A 17,675-nucleotide genomic window follows, 5' to 3' on the forward strand; every position below is an offset into this window, starting at 1 on the left:
TGCCATAACACGTGGAAAAGAAATTCTTTCCAGATCTTTTGTATTTGTTCAGAATGACTTCCTGACCAAACTAAAGGCCCCTAAAATTATTCAAAAGGGTATCTTGAGAAGATGAAGGAACCGTCTCCTGAGGGAACCCCATACTCTTGCTTATGTGGGACAAAAGTTAACGCAACTCATCTTCAACAATATATTTTCCTTAATGTTCCAGCACACCTTGCGCCGAAACACCTGATCATCCAAATCTGAAATAGCAGAGTAAAGGCTCTCCTGGTCAGCAGCAAGATAATGGTATGCTTCCCCATCGTAATTATCACACTGTACTCCACACTATGTAAACAGTAGATGCAGCCAACCTCCTTAAATACCCAGAAAGAGAACACTCCTGAAAAAACCCCATAGAACCTGTTTGAAGCGGACACTCCTGCTATTTGCACTTGCTAAAATTCCAAGCACGCCTCAAGCGCATACATGACAAATGCCAAATAAGAAAGCCAAGCGTAAGTGCTCGGCGACGCCACGCTCAACAACAAACGGAAGCAGGACCTGCTGCGTGGTTTCTCGATATGCTGGCTGCTAGCGCAATTTAAGCGGCATACTGAAAGGCTAACAAGCATGATACAGGCACAGCAAAGGTAAGAAAGGATCTGGGCGGTCGTAACAGCCCAATGCCTCACCTGAAAACAGGGTTAACACAGTGGCCAGATATGTGTCCGTAACCTGTTAGATTTTGCATCAGGAGAGGAACTCTCCCCAAGTCCAGCAGGGGAAGAGATTCCTCCCACAAACAACAGTTAGAGGCAATAGCCCGGCAGATGCCTTGCGCATCTCCTCACCCTTGAGCAAGGCTGTGGTAAGGCTATGAGTTTATAAGCCTGCCGGTGGGGGTTAGTTAGTGTATCCGGTGATTGGTTGCAATACTAATCAGTGATGACTGGGTTGACGAGGAGTGATGAAAATTACCCTTAGAAATCAGGGCCTTTTCCCACAGACAGCAAGGTTAGGTTTAAAACTACTAGCAATTTTATTTTAATGTAGGTTACTTTCCCATTCAGATCTTCTTTCCCACGTATAAACTACATCTCTAACCTTCTAATGTAACAAGCTTGTATATCTGCTAACAATGATCTATGAAGAAATAAAAACATCCGTATTAATGAAAAGAAAACATTTAGCACAACCACCAATGATTAAGAATTTTTTTTTTAAAAGCTCAAGGTCACGTCTTAAATGATGCATCTCTATGTATGAATTCTATGGCAGGACGGAGGCTCCGATTATGCTTTCTCAATTCCTTTACTGAACAGCAGCCAATCAGCACAGTAAAGTAAAAACTCAGACTACATTACCCATAAACCCTGGGCAACCATAGAGTCCACATAAGTATAAATAAGGAGATAGAGGTTACAACTTTCTCTTTCTTTGCTGCTTCGCAGCCAGTTAAGTGCTTTTTGCATTACTTCTTGCATTATTGAAACGTTTGGCTTACCGCTTTGTTTAATTGTATCTATGCTTCTTGCTTGTGTTATTGCCACGCTGTGTGCGCTTTTCAGACTGTATTTCGGCGCGTCTTTATTGCTTAACCGGCTTCTGTGCCGGTGTTTGGGGAGCGTATGCGGCACCTGCCGGCTTGGTTATTCTTTAACCCGGTCTTCTTGTGGAGCGGGAGCGGGGCTGGAAGGACGCGCGTGCCTCGCGCACCCTTCCTATTCGGCAGCGGCTGTTGGCGAATGCGCGACGGTTTGTTTACACGCCTTGTCGAGAGTGTGCTTCTGAAACGCCATCTGTGCCTCAGCCTGACTGGATTTGAATGCTGATTTCAGCGCGCCCTGTATTGCTGCCGTTTGAGCTCCCTTACGCCCTCTGACTGGTTCAGAGTTAGGGGGTTGTAAAATTTTGCATAGGCTTTGCCTAGAGTGGGGAAAAAATTGATTTTTCTTCTATTATTAGTGCAAATCTGCTCCCTCCACATTTAATTAATTAATTTTCACGGGGTCTCCCTGTATTCCTTAGGCTTGCACTAGGGGTACCACTCCCCCAATTACTTGGCTTTGCCTGCTTAATTGTTTAACCTTCATTGGGCTTTTATTGGCATATATTGTCACCATGGCAGAATACTGTGAAGAAGAAGGTTATGACTATTATGAGGAGGAGGAGGAGACCTCTACTTCATTTGATGACTTTATGGGCCAGGTGCTTTGTCAGGCAATTGCGCCACTGAAAAAACATCTTGCAGATTATGCTGCGCAGCACGGCTGGGGGCCTCCTTCCTCTGGGCGTTCCAAAAAGTCGCCAAAAAACCCTCATTCCAGCCATTTTGCGAAGCTTGCTAAATCCCTTTCTGCTCCTTCTGCAAAGAAGCGCAAGGTGTCCTCTCGTTCAGATCCTCCTCATACGGATGACGGCACATCCTCGTCTTCTTCCTGCGAGCCTTCAAAGCCTCCTCCCTCCAAAAAGTTGCGGAAAGAGCATTATGTTGATGCTCCTACTTCTCCGCAATTGTTGCCCTTCAACCCCTCTGACATTATCCATCCTCACTTTTCTTCTTGGTTGCCTTCCCCCGAGGTGGCTCAATATATTCAATCCCACATCCCTCATTCCTTTGACAAGGATGTGAGAGCGCGTTTGCGCTCCGAGTGCCCACGTCCTGACTTGGCGGACAAGCTGGCTTCCACACCTGATGTTGATCCTACAATGGTCACTTACATGAGAAAATATTCAAAGGACCCTACCAAAGGTTTTGATAGATCGTGGCGTATGTGCAAGGATAATTTTTAGATCTTTTGGGCCCTCTCACTAAAATTCTGGACATGGGTTACCGCGCCAAGGAATCTGGCTCCCTTATTGACCCCGATGAGCTGGTCAGCTGGTCTCAACGGGCTGTCTGTTTGCTTGGCAATGCCAACTGTGCCTTGTCCACGGAGCGCCGTCGCTCCATTCTAATGAAACTGGATCCAAGACTTACGGATCTAGCCTCCTCGGAGTCTGGCCCTTTAGCCCAAGGTTTACTTTTTGGCGCTCCATTTCTGAAGGAGCTGACGAACTTTGTTTCCACCTTTAGCGGCCTTGACAAGGCCCAGTCTAATTTAAAACGGGCATTCCGTCCGGTTTTTGGCAGGGCCGGACGAAGGGGACGTTCGTCCGGCCGTGGTTCCGACTGTACTCCCCAGCGAGGGAACAAGTCCCAGCGAGGCGGTCAACAGCAATACTCCTCCTCCAAGTCTTCTTTCTACCCCTCTAAGAGAAGTAGAGGGCAAGCAGGCAAAGGTGGATACTCCGGAGGTCATGGAGGACGTCAAGATTCTTCCCCATCAGGTGAGCTTAATTCTAGCTTCAACTGTAATTTTGGGGGGCAGGATTCAATTTTTTCTCAACAATTGGCGTTTGATCTCAAACGATGCCTGGATACTGGAGACGGTGCAAGGGTACAAAATAGAATTTTACTCTCGCCCTCACCAAGTTCCCAACAAGACCAGGAGTTCATATCCGCAGAAGTCTCTTCTCTTTTGACCAAAGGAGCCATTGTTCTCACATCTCCTCATCCCCAGGGTTTCGTCAGCAATGTGTTTCTCGTGGAGAAGAAAGGGGGAGGGTCTCGTTTAGTCCTCAACTTGAAGGACTTCAACGGCGGAGTGGTTTATCGCCACTTCAAGATGGAGGGCATTCATCTTCTGCGAGACCTTCTTCAAGAAGGAGATTGGATGGTTCGACTGGACCTAAAAGATGCTTATCTGTCGGTCCCGATTTATGCTCCTCATCGCCGGTACCTTCAGTTCCAATGGTTGGACAGTTGGTACGAGTACAAGGTTCTTCCTTTCGGCCTGTCCTCCGCTCCGTGGTGCTTCACGAAGCTCCTTCGACCAGTGATGGAGTCTTTGAGGTCGCGCGGAGTGCGTCTTATCGTCTATCTAGACGACATTCTCCTTTTGGCTCAATGCCCGGTTCTTCTTCAATCTCACTTACACTGGTCCATAGACCTTTTGCAATCTTTGGGTTTTCTCATCAATCCCCTGAAGTCCGACTTTTCTCCATCCCAGTCGATGTCTTTCCTAGGTTTTCAGATAGACTCTGTCTCTTGTCAACTCCTTCTTCCAGGTCAGAAAATAAGGTCCATCAAGAGGGACTTGAGGTCGTTCCGCGCTCAACAGACTGTATCATTAAGGTCAGTAGCCAGGATTGTAGGTCTCTTATCGTCTTCCATCCAGGCGATCTTTCTGTGCCCTCTGCATTATCGAGCTCTTCAGCGCCTCAAAATACGTCATTTGCAGAAGGGTCTTCGGTATTCCGATCACATCCTCCTGTCGGAGGATGCCAGGACGGAAATGATGTGGTGGTCGGACCACATTGAATTCTGTAACGGCCGGGCTCTGTTTGGGAGGACTCCCGATGTTGTGATAGAGTCCGATGCCAGCCTTTGGGGCTGGGGAGCCCGTTGCGGTTCGGTGTCGACAGGGGGTCGTTGGTCCCCAGAGGAATTGACCCTGCACATCAATTGCCTGGAGCTGCTGGCGGGCTCCTTCGCGATTCGGTGTCTCACCCCTCAGAAAACGAACTGTTGCACTCTTCTCCGAATGGACAATGTTTCGGCGGTTCGTTATGTGAACAAACTGGGAGGTACCAGGTCCAAGCTTCTCTCGGAGATTGCGAAGGACTTCTGGCACCTTTGTTTGGAGCGCAAGATCACGATTATTGCGGAATACCTGCCGGGTTCTCGCAATCAGATCGCGGACTGGAACTCTCGTCACCTGAGAGACTTCAGCGATTGGAGGCTTCATCCTCATGTGTTTCGCAAGCTCTCCCGCTTTTGGGGGACTTGTCATCTGGATCTCTTTGCCTCCCGGCTCAACACCCAGCTTCCCTGATTCTACAGCTGGCGTCCGGATCCGGAGGCTCTGGCCACGGACGCATTTCTCCAGATCTGGCCTCGCCATCTGTGCTATACCTTCCCGCCGTTCCTCATGATTCCCCGGGTTCTGGCCCGAGCATGTCTATTCTTGTCGGAACTTGTTCTAATATCCCCTCTTTGGAGGGCTCAAGCGTGGTTTCCAGTTCTTCTGGAGATGAGCTGCTCAACGCCGCTTCTACTTCCTCACATGTGGAACCTGCTGTTGGATCCGCTTTGCGAGCCTCACCCACTGGTGCTGTCCAGTCAACTCCTTCTGGTAGCATGGAGAATTTCGGGGGACGCTGGCAAATCCAGGGCTTATCGGGAGACGCTATCAGATATATCAATGAGGCTTGGGTACCCAACACACACAAGCGTTATGCATCAAGTTGGAAGCGCTGGTGTGATTGGTGCTCACAGCGGTCGGTGGATCCCGTTTCAGCGGATCTTTCTTTAATCCTTCATTTTCTGGCATCCCTAGCATCCTCTGGGCTAGCTTACAGAACAGTTAATAACTTTTGTTCTGCAATTTCTGCAGGCCATGTGCCTCTTGATGGTAAACCAGCGGGAGAACATCCCTTGATATCTAAATTGTTGAGGTGCATCCGGATGGTAAAACCTCCTTGTCCCAAATATGTGGCCCTTTGGGATGTCTCAGTTGTTTTGCGTTTCCTGTCAGCCTGGCCTTCTAACTCTCTTTTGACACGCAAACAACTTTCAGCCAAGCTCACTATGCTTTTGTGCTTGGTCTCTTGCAAAAGGTTTCTGATGTGCGGGCCTTGGATCTCGCTGGTCGGTCTTTCTCTCCTGAAGGTGTTACCTTTATTATCTCAAGGAGGACTAAGTGTAATACGTCCTCAGTTTCTTACCCTTCTTTCCCCCACAATCCTCAGTTGTGTGTGGTTCAATGTATTAAAGATTATGAGGTAAGCACTGCACCTTTTCGGCATGATTTACAGGGACAATTACTTATTGCTTTGCAGAAACCTTTCAAGCCGGTAACTCCGGCGACTTTGGCACGTTGGTTACGTTGGCTCATGCATGAAGCGGGCATTGACACTTCTCTGTTTGGTGCTCATCCTGCTAGAGGAGCCATGGCTTCCAAAGCTTTTTCCATGGGTGCCAGCCTTCAGGACATCATGAAGGCTGCGGATTGGTCATCTGAGTCTGTGTTCAAGACTTTTTACTTTAAGCCTATTATTGATGTTGCATCTGTTGAGGTGGCGAAGCTTTAAACAAGCATAATCGGAGCCTCCGTCCTGCCATAGATTAGAAAATTTGCTAACATTCGTGCCAAGAATTTTCAATTCTATTAAGGACAGGAGGCGAGGATTATCCTACCCTTGTACTTTCATGCTGATGAATTGTTTTGTACATTTCTGCTGCATCATTATACTGTTTATGCATGTTTTCTTCCCCGCCCTGTTGTGGTTTCTAATGTTTCGTTGGGAATGGTCTTTACGGCTTTATTCTCACTCCTTTCAGGCTCCGACCTTAAGTGAGATGTGTACAGAGTTTCTCCTGTTGGTTGGACTTTTGCTGTTCCTTTGGCTCTGGGAGGTTCCAGTTTCTTCTGCCTGATGATGACCTCTCCGTTGTACGACTTGGCCTCTGGATCTTACTGTTGAACTTTTACTTACTGTTATTGCAAAGAAAGAGGAAGTTGTAACCTCTATCTCCTTATTTATACTTATGTGGACTCTATGGTTGCCCAGGGTTTATGGGTTTTTGGGTAATGTAGTCTGAGTTTTTACTTTACTGTGCTGATTGGCTGCTGTTCTGTAAAGGAATTGAGAAAGAATAATCCTCGCCTCCTGTCCTTAATAGAATTGAAAATTCTTGGCACGAATGTTAGCAAATTTTCTATTCTTCATTACCCATTAAATGACAAAAACTAATCATAAGTTAACTGTGTTCTTTGTAAGTAGAAACACTTTGCAAAAATGTATGACAACTTCTATGCAACTTTTGTTTATTATTAAAAAACATGTTCATGAAGAGGTCAAGAAATAAACATCGTATGCATGTTTAAAGATTTCTAGTCGTCATCGTTTCAAGCAAAATTACTTTAGCGATGTATGCCCTAATACGTGTAAAAAAATATTTATATTTCAAACAGCAAAAGTAATAGAATACACAATAGAGATGTATCTTACCGGGTGCCTGGCAGCCACGGCATCGTCCACTTTGGACAGTCCTACGTTAACCATTTCCTTAACGTTAACAAGCAGCAAAGAAAGATAAATAGTTAACTTTCCGGTCCCCGACCATTCATGCTCTCAACACATCTTTACGCCCTTGCGTTTATCGTCCTCCTGTTTCTAAGGGAAATCGGGAATGTTGTTCGATGGAAAAAGAAAGAAGACTGACAGCGCTCCTTTCGAGTAACATAGAAATATGACCCCCATCTTCTAATTCTAAGGCCAAACGTTACCTCCATCTTTTAATTCTAAATCTATCCAAGTAGTCAGTCTAAATTACTTACATTTCGATGAATGATTATTCCCATTGTTTGTGAAAAAGATTATCGTCACTATTCATGAAGCTCAAGTAAAACATTCATTTTCATCGTATATTTCTACCAGATGCTTCTGAATAAGAGATCCACTTTTTGCATAGCTCAACCCATTGTATCTAAAATATTTCCACCCAATTGCCTTAATAACCGTTCTTAAGTACGACAGCGCACGATGCCACTCAAAGTAGCCACTTTATTTATAAACCTAATGCGTAACAATTGCTCAAGTCAATATGAAAATAAGAAGCCTGCCGCTATTTTACGGAAGTGGACGCAGAGGATGTACTGTAGGTGAACCTTGTATGCCGGTAGCTGGCAACAGTCCATTAAAACGTACGAAACAAAAATTAGTTTCTTACAAGTGTTAGTATATATGATGCTTGGTATTTGTTCAGACACAAGAGAACAAAACCAATGCGAAATATTTTTTTAATACAAAGGGTAAACGATTAGCAGACAGCTACGCTATGGGACATTAATTATATATACGGCACACTTTTTTCAACACAGCCGAAACCTCATACCAGCACGTTTAAAAATCGCATTTTCCAATATGGCTGATATTTTGACATCACGGTAGGCATTTGGTTGGTCACCGCTCTCAAGGTAGTTAAACCAGCTGGTCTATTGATAACTGGCGTTTACTCATGAGTGGGCGGGACTACTGGATTGACCCTATCATCGCCAGTGAATAGAAGGTTTGAAAGAAGCTTCTTTGCCTCTCTGAGGTGAGTGAGGGTTGGGACTGGGAGGCAATGGTCTCGCGAGAGCGGTTGCTGTGGAGGGGATATGCACGATGTGTTGGGTAGAGAGGGTATGCATCAAGTACGAGCCTAATGTCTGAGAACGGAGTACGCGTAGGGTTACTTCTTGCTGTGTTGCTTCCCTTTCTCCCCAGCGACAGGCCGAGGGCATTACGTTTCCTTCTCTGTACCCTTGCCTCGGGGATTTCCCAAGTTGGTATCCGCCTCAATTGACCGTGTGCTTTAAGTCAGGTGTTTTAACACTGCTTCTGCAGTCTACGTGAGGCTTTCATGTGTTGAAGTTTACTTGGTCCAACTGAACCAGTAGCCGTTTCATGGTACAATGTTCCATGCCAGTTAATAATCCCCCCCCCCCCACTTTTTTTTTTAGCTTTCTAGGCATATATTCTAATTATAGATGTTCTAAGGTTATGTACTATAATTACGTGGTCCGGGAATGGCGACTGTATAGAGTGTCTCAGTTTCTGAATGGGACGATTGACAACACAGAAATATTTCTCAATCAACCCTCCCACCCCCAGAGAGAGAAGCCTCTGGCAAAGACACTAGGGCTATCCCTTCCGACCTCACGTAGAACGAGGTACTCCTCTGCACTACGAAGGTAATGTTGAGCATTTGAAGGTCTCGGCTTCTATATTTAAGGGGTTAATCTGAACTAGTGTTTACCCGACCCATATTTGCTACCACCTTGGAATATTGAAGGGCCTATTTCCATTTGTTAACATCTATTTTCTAGAAGTCAATTTAAACTTTGCTTTAAGCATGTCTAAAATATGCCAGGTGTTTATTAGTAACCATTATCTTATAAAATAAAGAAGCAGCTTTCTTACGTAATGATTCTGAAAATACCCCACTTCCAAGTGGGTAGCAGTCCTGGAATGACACATCAGGGGACACATGTGGTTAAAGGGTGCCGAATAATAATGACTACAACACCTTGGTGTCAGTAGAACTATATACACTTTGTTTAAATTATTTCAATCTGTATTGGCCACAGGCCTCACTCCAAGCCTGTCAGAAGTGACTTTCTTTAAGGGTCACATTTACCCACAAAGGAGTACATTTTGTAAGGACCTGTTCACAAGGAAGTCTTACATATGCAGCTTGCCGTGCTTTCACTTCTGATGATGTGCGGTCACATGGGACTTCTAACCAACCACTTCCATGCATGGTCATCAGGTAGCTGTTGAACCCGATCATATTTATTTCCATCCAAATAGAGGGCTTCCCATGCAGTGAGAAGGTCCAGGCATTCACGACTAAATATTGTGATGTCCAATAATAACAGACGTGGTAGAGTTATGTCACTATCGTAGACCTCTTGGGAGTGTGCACTAGGAAAATTCTAGGGAATAGTTGTTCCGTAGCAAGGTATGCTGCGTTCACTTTATCTACAATAAGACCACAACCCACAACCATCCTCAACCTACTCTGCGAAGAAACTGGAACAAAATCACCATCGACCAGATCTCCTCAGCGCTTCTTCAAAACCCCCCTGCCCACCCCTCAAACCCCGACCAAGCAGCCATTAACCTCACCCAATGGCTATCCAACAGCGCCGACATCCTATCACCGCTGAAAAAACGTCAAACCAAACTAGGCAGCAAAAACGCCTCCTGGTTCAACGATGATCTTAAGAAATCGAAGAAACTGTGTCGCTCCCTCGAGAAGGCCTGGAAAAAAGACCCAAACACCAGCATCAGGGACGCCTTCAAAAACGCCACCCGCATACACCACCAACTAATCCGGTCTGCCAAGAAAGCCGCTTTCAAAGAACGACTAGATAACAACGCCCACAACAGCAAGGAATTATTCAACATCGTCAAAGAATTTACCAACCCTTCAGCCAACTCCAACAACATCACCCCCTCTCAAGCCCTCTGCAACTCCCTAGCCTCATTCTTCCACAACAAAATCGCAGACATCCACAACAGCTTCGACAACCGACCCGGAGACCAACCCACCCAACCTTCTGCAGGACCTTCACCCCCCTTGAACATCCCTAATGACTGGAACCCAATCTCCACTGAGGACACCATCCGCCTGATGAACTCCATCCACTCAGGATCCCCCACAGACCCATGCCCTCACCACATCTTCAACAAAGCAGACTCCTTCATAGCACCACACCTCCGAGACGTCATCAACTGCTCACTCAACTCCGCCACCTTCCCGGAAAGCTGGAAACACGCAGAACTCAGTGCCCTTCTGAAAAAACCCACAGCTGACCCCACCGAACTCAAAAACTACCGCCTCATCTCGCTCCTTCCATTCCCGGCCAAAGTCATCGAGAAAGCTGTCAACAACCAGCTCGCCGCCTTCCTCGAAACCAACAAATCCCTCGACTCCTCACAGTCCGGCTTCCGAGCCAAACACAGCACTGAGACCGCCCTCATCGCAGCCACAGACGACATTCGAACTCTACTGGACAATGGAGACACAGTCGCCCTCATCCTCCTCGACCTCTCCGCAGCCTTCGACACAGTCTGTTATAACACCCTTCTACAGCGCCTCAGAAACATCGGAATCCGAGGAAAAGCACTGGAATGGATCACCTCGTTCCTCACCGGCAGAACCCAGAGTCCGCCTCCCACCATTCAAGTCTGAGGCCACTGAAGTCATCTGCGGTGTTCCGCAAGGATCTTCACTCAGTCCCACCCTCTTCAACGTATACATGAGCCCCCTCGCGGCCATCGCACGCCAACACAACCTCAACATCATCTCCTACGCTGATGACACTCAACTGATCCTATCACTCACCAGAGACCCCAACACTGCCAAAACCAACCTACATGAAGGAATGAAAGAAGTAGCCGAGTGGATGAAGCACAGCCGCCTGAAACTGAACTCAGACAAAACAGAAGTCCTTATCTTAGGTACCTCCCCCTCCGCCTGGGATGACTCTTGGTGGCCAGAGGCCCTTGGAAAAGCACCCATCCCGACGGACCATGCACGGAACCTGGGCGTCATCCTGGACTCCTCACTCTCTATGAACAGACAAGTCAACGCCGTTTCATCATCTTGCTTCAACATTCTTCGCATGCTCAAAAAAACATTTCGCTGGATCCCCACCGAAAGTAGAAAAACAGTCACCCACGCACTGGTCACGAGCCGCCTGGACTACGGAAACACCCTATGCGCCGGTACCACCGTAAAACTCCAGAAAAAACTCCAACGCATCCAGAACGCTTCAGCCAGACTCATACTAGACATCCCGCGTAAAGACCACATCTCTGGTCACCTGAAAAACCTCCACTGGCTCCCTGTCAATAAGAGGATCACTTTCCGCCTCTTAACCCACGCACACAAAGCACTTTACGAACTGGGACCCGAATGCCTCAACGCACGACTTTCCTTCTACACCCCCTCTCGCCAGCTACGATCCTCCAACCAAGCCCTTGCTACTGTACCTCGCATCAACAAAACCACCATGGGAGGTAGATCCTTCTCCTACCTGGCAGCTAAAACCTGGAACTCACTTCCTACTCACCTTCGTCTCACTCAGAACCACCTAGCATTCAGAAAACAACTTAAAACTTGGATATTTGACAAGTAATTCCCCACCCATCTTCAAGCGCCTTGAGACCCTCTGGGTATGTAGCGCGCTATATAAATCTTTTGACTTGACTTGACTTGACTTGAAAACAAAACTCATCAGGTCCCCCATAAGTGGTATTCTGTAGTAGATGCAGAAACTTTCAAGGACTTATAATTTTAAAATGAGCTCCGTCACTCAGGAGAGAGTGGTAATGTCCTTTAGTGTCTCAGGTCCCACCTGAAATAGATGAGCATTCCATAAAGATTGAGAGTGAGGAATTCCAAGTATTTCCTTGTGCTATGTACTCCTTTGTACTATAAGCCACCCTCACTTTAAAGAAGCATCAGTTGCTGGACTTCACACACTAAGTGACTGATGGAAGCAAACAAAGGGAGAATCAAATGAATTCATGATTTTAGCGTAAAATTACATTGTCGTAGTTCGAACTGGAAATTAAGTTTTAACCTATGACTGCACCAGAATGTGAGAGAGAGTCTTGTGGAGACCAGCACGTATGGATCTTTTGACATTGTGCGTTTTCAGTTTTTGTTGGGCGTGCCAGACCATTGCAGAGATGAAGAAATGCATGTTATTGAACTGAAGAAAGTGAGTACTTTTTGGGATGACATTTTTGATGTCTTAAGTTAGGTTCTAAATGCTGAGTTGTATATCTCTCCACTTTTGGGATTTTGTTATAATTTGGGGGGGAACTATGGTTTTGATACAGCACAAAGGATGTGGCTATTAAGAGTTTCAATAATCAACAAGAAATGCTGCTCCAGTCCAAAGGCTGGATTTTGTGTTTAATAGATCTTGCCAAATATGAAAACATTTTGAGCTGTAAACTGACTTTTCAGGAAAAATAACATTGCGCATTCTGTGAACTTTATCTTGAAAAGGTTTTTGTTTTTAGTATGTTAGGACTTGCCGTAAATATAATCCTCCAGGATTATTAAGTAGATTGTTGATTGCTTGTTTGAGATCTGTAATGCAGTTTGTAGACCATCCCAATTAAGCGTTCATTTAATCCACCCACTTTGATGTTTTCATTTTAAAAAGTCTGTAGAAAATCATTAAATTCAGCCCTCCCCATTTTTGCAGAGTCCCTGGGTAATATCCAGAGAGCATAACATAAAGTATATTATTAGTAAGGCTTTAGTGTATGTCGCACAATCTCCAGGTGTCCTGTTTTCTGACTTTTGGAGCAGAAATCGACCACTGTTTTGTTTACTGAAAATGTACATTTTGTTCTACATCCCTCAGAAGGGATTTTGGTTATCCAGGTAATTTTTTTTAAGCTGATGGTGTGCATCATGATCCGGGGAGTTTTTTCCTTTGGTGGTTCAAGAGGGTGGTTCAAGTTCTTACCACATTCACCATGTTGCCCAAAAGGCATAATTATTTTGGAAAAAACTATCATTATAACTTTTTATTAGTTGGGAGTAATGATGCTGCTTTCATTAAAGACTAATTGTATACATTGTATGATTGGGGCAGTTGTCGTGATCTCATTTTGAATTTGTTATCTTTTCTGCCCAAATCAGCAGATAAGCATCAATTTTGACTCTGCAAAATATGATTATCAAGAATTTATTTCCATGGAACTGTGGCTCACGAAATTAAGACTTTCCATTTGAGTAACCAATTTGTGGAACAGCTTGATTAAGTACCTTAAAGAAGCTAGTAATGTTTGATTCTCAATACTGGCACCTTTGTGTTTTCTGATGTTTTCGGTATTAGCACTTTTCCATGCTCAAGAAGAGTACATAAGCTAACACCAGCTGATGGCAGGCATTTTCTTGCTTTGCAGCACCTGTCAGCACTGCCTCCCTTGACAAATTTGACTGTTTATTTAGTAGCTTCATTAAGCACTTACTGTAAGTGTTGGACAAGGACCCTGATCTGGTTTGGTCATGAGCTTGAAAAAACCATACCATACCAAACCAAGACTCTGACCCAGTCGTAGCTAACAGAATGTTATCCACCTGGATTGAGAATTCACTCAACTCTGTGTTACCCCAAAAATCAGTTCAGAAGAAAAGTTAAAAACATTCTTAGGTACCTCTCCCAACCTGACTCATATTCAATATCCAAGCCCATGGACTCTGAACCACAGAAGAGTAACTTCCACCTCCAGACTTACCCCCCCCCCCCCCCCGCTCACCTAGGAATCACTCCTACCCATTTTTTTTCTTTTTCAAAAACCTTTATTGCACCATGCATTATTACACAGCTTCTGGCCTACAACCCGAGGGGCCAGCCCCTATACATTTGCGTTAGTAGTACATACAGTGAATAATTCCGCACCTCGGGCTCCCCTTCGGGGTTCGGCTACTTCTCAACACTATGATGGTGCATCAATCTCAATCAGGTTACTAATCTGAGTAGGTTTTGGTTTTTTTGCTTTTCAACAATAAACAACGTAAAAATCAACAAAGAAATCACATTTTAGGTCATCAAGTGTGGAAGTGAATCTGTACTAATCGTGTCATGGAAGGTTCCCGGAAAGTATGTTTGCACATATGTCCGCAGGGCTATTCGTGACTCATCACTGAGGTTACGTGTAAGTGGAAATCTCTACTGTGTTCCTGCCCCTTTCGCCCCGCCGACCCACCCCTCCCGACTTCCAAGGTCCACCCAGAGTCTTACCCCTAATTTAATGCTCACATCCCCGAGTGCGCTACTCCTACCCATTTTAAATTCTGTCAAGGGTGGGTCACCACTCGACCTGGCTCCACCCAACATTTTGAAACTGGTAGCACCTACAGTTGTCCCCCCTATCACCAATGTGATTAATGCTTCAATAGCTTCAGGAATAGTACCGCAGGACTGGAAAAAAGCAATGGTAAAAGCACTACTAAAAAAGCCTCACTTGGACCTAGCGGAATTGGGTAACTACCACCCTATTTCCTTCCTCCCCAGAGTCCGAAAAATTGGAGAAAAATAAGTCAACCTCACACTATCTGCATTCCTTGAATCCCACAAACTGCTCCACCCCTCACAAACAGGCTTCCGTCCTTGCCAAGTTACAGAGACAGCCTTGTTTGCCATGGTGCAAGAAGCAAGAAGGATCCTAGACTCTCGCGGATCCTCTGCCATAATCCTCCTCGACCTAAGCGCAGCCTTCGGCAGGGTGTACCATCGCACCCTGGTACACCGTCTCAAGAAGATGGGAGTGGCAGGTACGGCCATATCCTGGCTCCAATCCTTCCTGGAAGAAAGATCCTTCCAGGTATTCGAAGGTGATATTCTATCTAAGCCCCTCCCGCTGCAGTGTGGAGTCTCTCAGGGCTCGTCCCCGGTCTTCACTCTTTTTTATATATATATATATATATATATATAGCCCCTCTGGCGAATATTGTATCTCCTTTTGGAATCCATATAGTTACATACGCTGATGACACCCAGCTAGTAGTAGCATTGAACCAGGCCGAACAATCGCCCACTGATCTCCACTCCTGTCTCGAGGAAGTTGCTAATTGGATGAGCCTTTCTCACCTAAAGCTAGATGGGGACAAAACTGAGCTCATGCTGATTGGCAGCCAGCTAAGTTTCAAATCTAGCACCATGTGGCCAGCCTGCATGGGTCCAGCACCAGTCCCAAAAACTGAGATAAAGAGCCTGGGAATCTGGCTAAATCAAGACCTCACCTACAAAGCTGCAGCGTGCTATGGCCTACTCCGAATGACCCGGAAAATACTCCCCTTACTCCCCTGCCAAGCAAGGAAGCAGCTGATCCAAGCCTTTATTTTATCTAGGTTGGATTACGGCAACGCTCTTTACCTAGGGGCCTCCAACTCAATAATCACAAAGTGGCAGCTAGATGTCTCACAGGCACAAACAATCGCTGCTCAGCAAAGCCCACCCTATGCTCCTTCCACTGGCTTCCGGTACAGGAGAGAATTCCTTTTAAATCTCTCTGTCGCCCATAGCTCCTTAGAAGGAAATGGGCCACCCATCATCAAAGCCTTGGTCAGACCCTACAAGGCCATCAAAAGACTCCGCTCCGACGACCTCCACCTGGCAGAAGTGCCCAGAATTAAGAGGGCCAGAGCGGGTGGTGGCCGACTCTTCTCTTACACCGCTGCCAAGCTCTGGAACTCCCTCCCGCTCCCCCTTTGCATGGAATCTAACCACCCTGCATTTCTCAAACTGCTGAAGACATGGCTCTTCCCATAAGGATCTCCCCATTTCCTGGCTTCACTGCAGCGCTGGGATGCCTCCAGGCAGTCATGCACTATATAAAAGCCTTTTACATTACATTACAGTTTTTCCTGTACCAGAGCATCCGCTTGAAACAGGGGAAAAACAGCCTTGCCTACTGCCAGTGGAAACTGCCTCATCATTTTGGTTCTCTCGTAGCACTGTAAGGAAGAAAAAATGAACCGTACCACACCAGCTCCTTCTTGAACCACCCCTAGTGTGATCTTCACGGGAAAGGGTGTAAAGGCCTGTTAGAAATGGGATTTGTGGGAGGCTAGGGCGTGGGCCAAAGGCAGGCAAAACCCCCACTCTAGTCAGGATAAGGGAGTTACACGTCTAAAATAACCACTGCTCACCCCCGAGCAGCCAGGCTTATCTTGGAGGCAGTGTGTAAAGCATTTGCACATAACCAACAGTAACACAGTGTACGCACTACAAAAGGACACCACACCAGTTTAGAAAAATATCCAGTAGTTTTATGTAATTAAAACAAGACCAAAAACGATAATAACTCCACATTACTATACTTAAAGGTTCACAGTTCAAAAATATGTTGATTAAAAAGAGTTCCTCGGGTGGATAGCTCCCTCTGGCCTACCAAGGCATAGTGAACACATAAATCCAACAATAGTTCTGGCTGACCGCGGGGTCGCAGGCCTGCTACAGTGTCGGGAAGACTCGCGAACTGTACTTTTCAGAGATGCAGGGCGATGGGGCCCTTGAAAACACTTGTGCTGCAGGTCGAGCTCCTCTCTGATGGGATCAGGAGCGCTGGCGCCAACAGGCATCAGGTGCTGCGGTGCAAAGTGCAGCGGTGCGGCGTTCAGGCCCCCAGGTGCGAGATGGAGGCAGTACTCGTCACGATGCAAGCGGCGGCGTAGTTGCTGAAGCGCTGTCATCGGCTGATGAGATGGAGTCGTCGGCGTCAGTAGGCCAAGGCTGCGGAGCGGGATGAGGTCGGTGCGTCGTGTGACTTAAGAGTGGTGCCCTCGAACCATGGTGCAAGCAGCGGCGTCGATTTCAGCTTGAAGTGGCGGCGTAAGGAAGGCCAAGGCGTCGCCATGTGAAGAGGGAGTGCGGTGCCCACAGGTCGCGGTGCGAGCAGCGGCTCGGTGGCGGCGTCAGGCGGCGTCAGTGAGACCAGGGTTGCAGTGCGGCGGTGCTCTGTGCAATGCCAAAGCTTCGGCGTGAAGCAAGGCGTTGCAGAGTGCAGTGCCCACAGATCGAGGTGCAAGCAGTGGCTTGGTGGCGGCGTCAACAGACGTCATCGGTGAGACCAAGGCGGTGTTGCGGCGGTGCTCTCTGCGGTGCCAGCTTCAGCATGAAGCAAGGCGGTGCGGAGTGCTGTGCCCACAGGTCGCGTTGCAAGCAGCGACTCTGTGGCAGCGTCACTGAGACCAAGGTTGTGGTGTGGGGTTACGGCGGTGCCCTCTGCGGTGCCTTCAGGACACTGGGTCAGCAGGGTCGTCGTAGACGTCGTCGAGTTGCTTTTCCTCTGTTTGCAGCACAAAACACACAGTCCCCAGTGCTGCAGGCAGAAGAGCTTGAAGTCTTTTTTGTTCCTGAGACTTCGTGAACAGGGGGCAAGCTCTACCTCAAGCCCTTGGAGAGGCTCACAAATTGGATTGCAGAAAGTCCAGTTCAGGCCTTCAAATGTCCAAAACAGAAGCAGCCACTGCAGGTCAGCCCAGCAAAGCAGTCGTTCCTTTTTGCAGCTTCCACTGCTCTCCTTCTTGGCAGTAGTCTTGTTTCAGATGAGTTCTAAAA

The 17,675-nt window shown here is 46.7% G+C and overlaps 2 protein-coding genes across 3 annotated transcripts in view; one reads left to right on the forward strand and one right to left on the reverse strand.

The window, feature by feature from the left end:
• The window catches only part of TMEM141 (transmembrane protein 141), a 107,260-nt gene extending 100,036 nt beyond the window's left edge, over positions 1 to 7,224 (reverse strand). The window contains exon 1 of the mRNA XM_086921174.1: positions 7,042 to 7,224. Coding sequence (XP_086777300.1) covers positions 7,042 to 7,095 — 54 coding nt within the window. The 5' untranslated portion in view covers positions 7,096 to 7,224. The remainder of the gene's footprint in view (positions 1 to 7,041) is intronic.
• An 822-nt stretch (positions 7,225 to 8,046) lies between these two features.
• The window catches only part of TRAF2 (TNF receptor associated factor 2), a 500,022-nt gene continuing 490,393 nt past the window's right edge, over positions 8,047 to 17,675 (forward strand). Inside the window, exon 1 of one of the 2 annotated variants that reach the window (XM_086921177.1) lies at positions 8,047 to 8,131. The gene's annotated coding sequence lies outside the window, so the exon portion shown is untranslated. The remainder of the gene's footprint in view (positions 8,132 to 17,675) is intronic. The other variant, XM_086921176.1, reaches the window with a different exon arrangement.

This window comes from Lissotriton vulgaris, chromosome 5 (genome assembly GCF_964263255.1).
Source record: "Lissotriton vulgaris chromosome 5, aLisVul1.2, whole genome shotgun sequence".
NCBI classification, from domain to species: Eukaryota; Metazoa; Chordata; class Amphibia; order Caudata; family Salamandridae; genus Lissotriton; species Lissotriton vulgaris.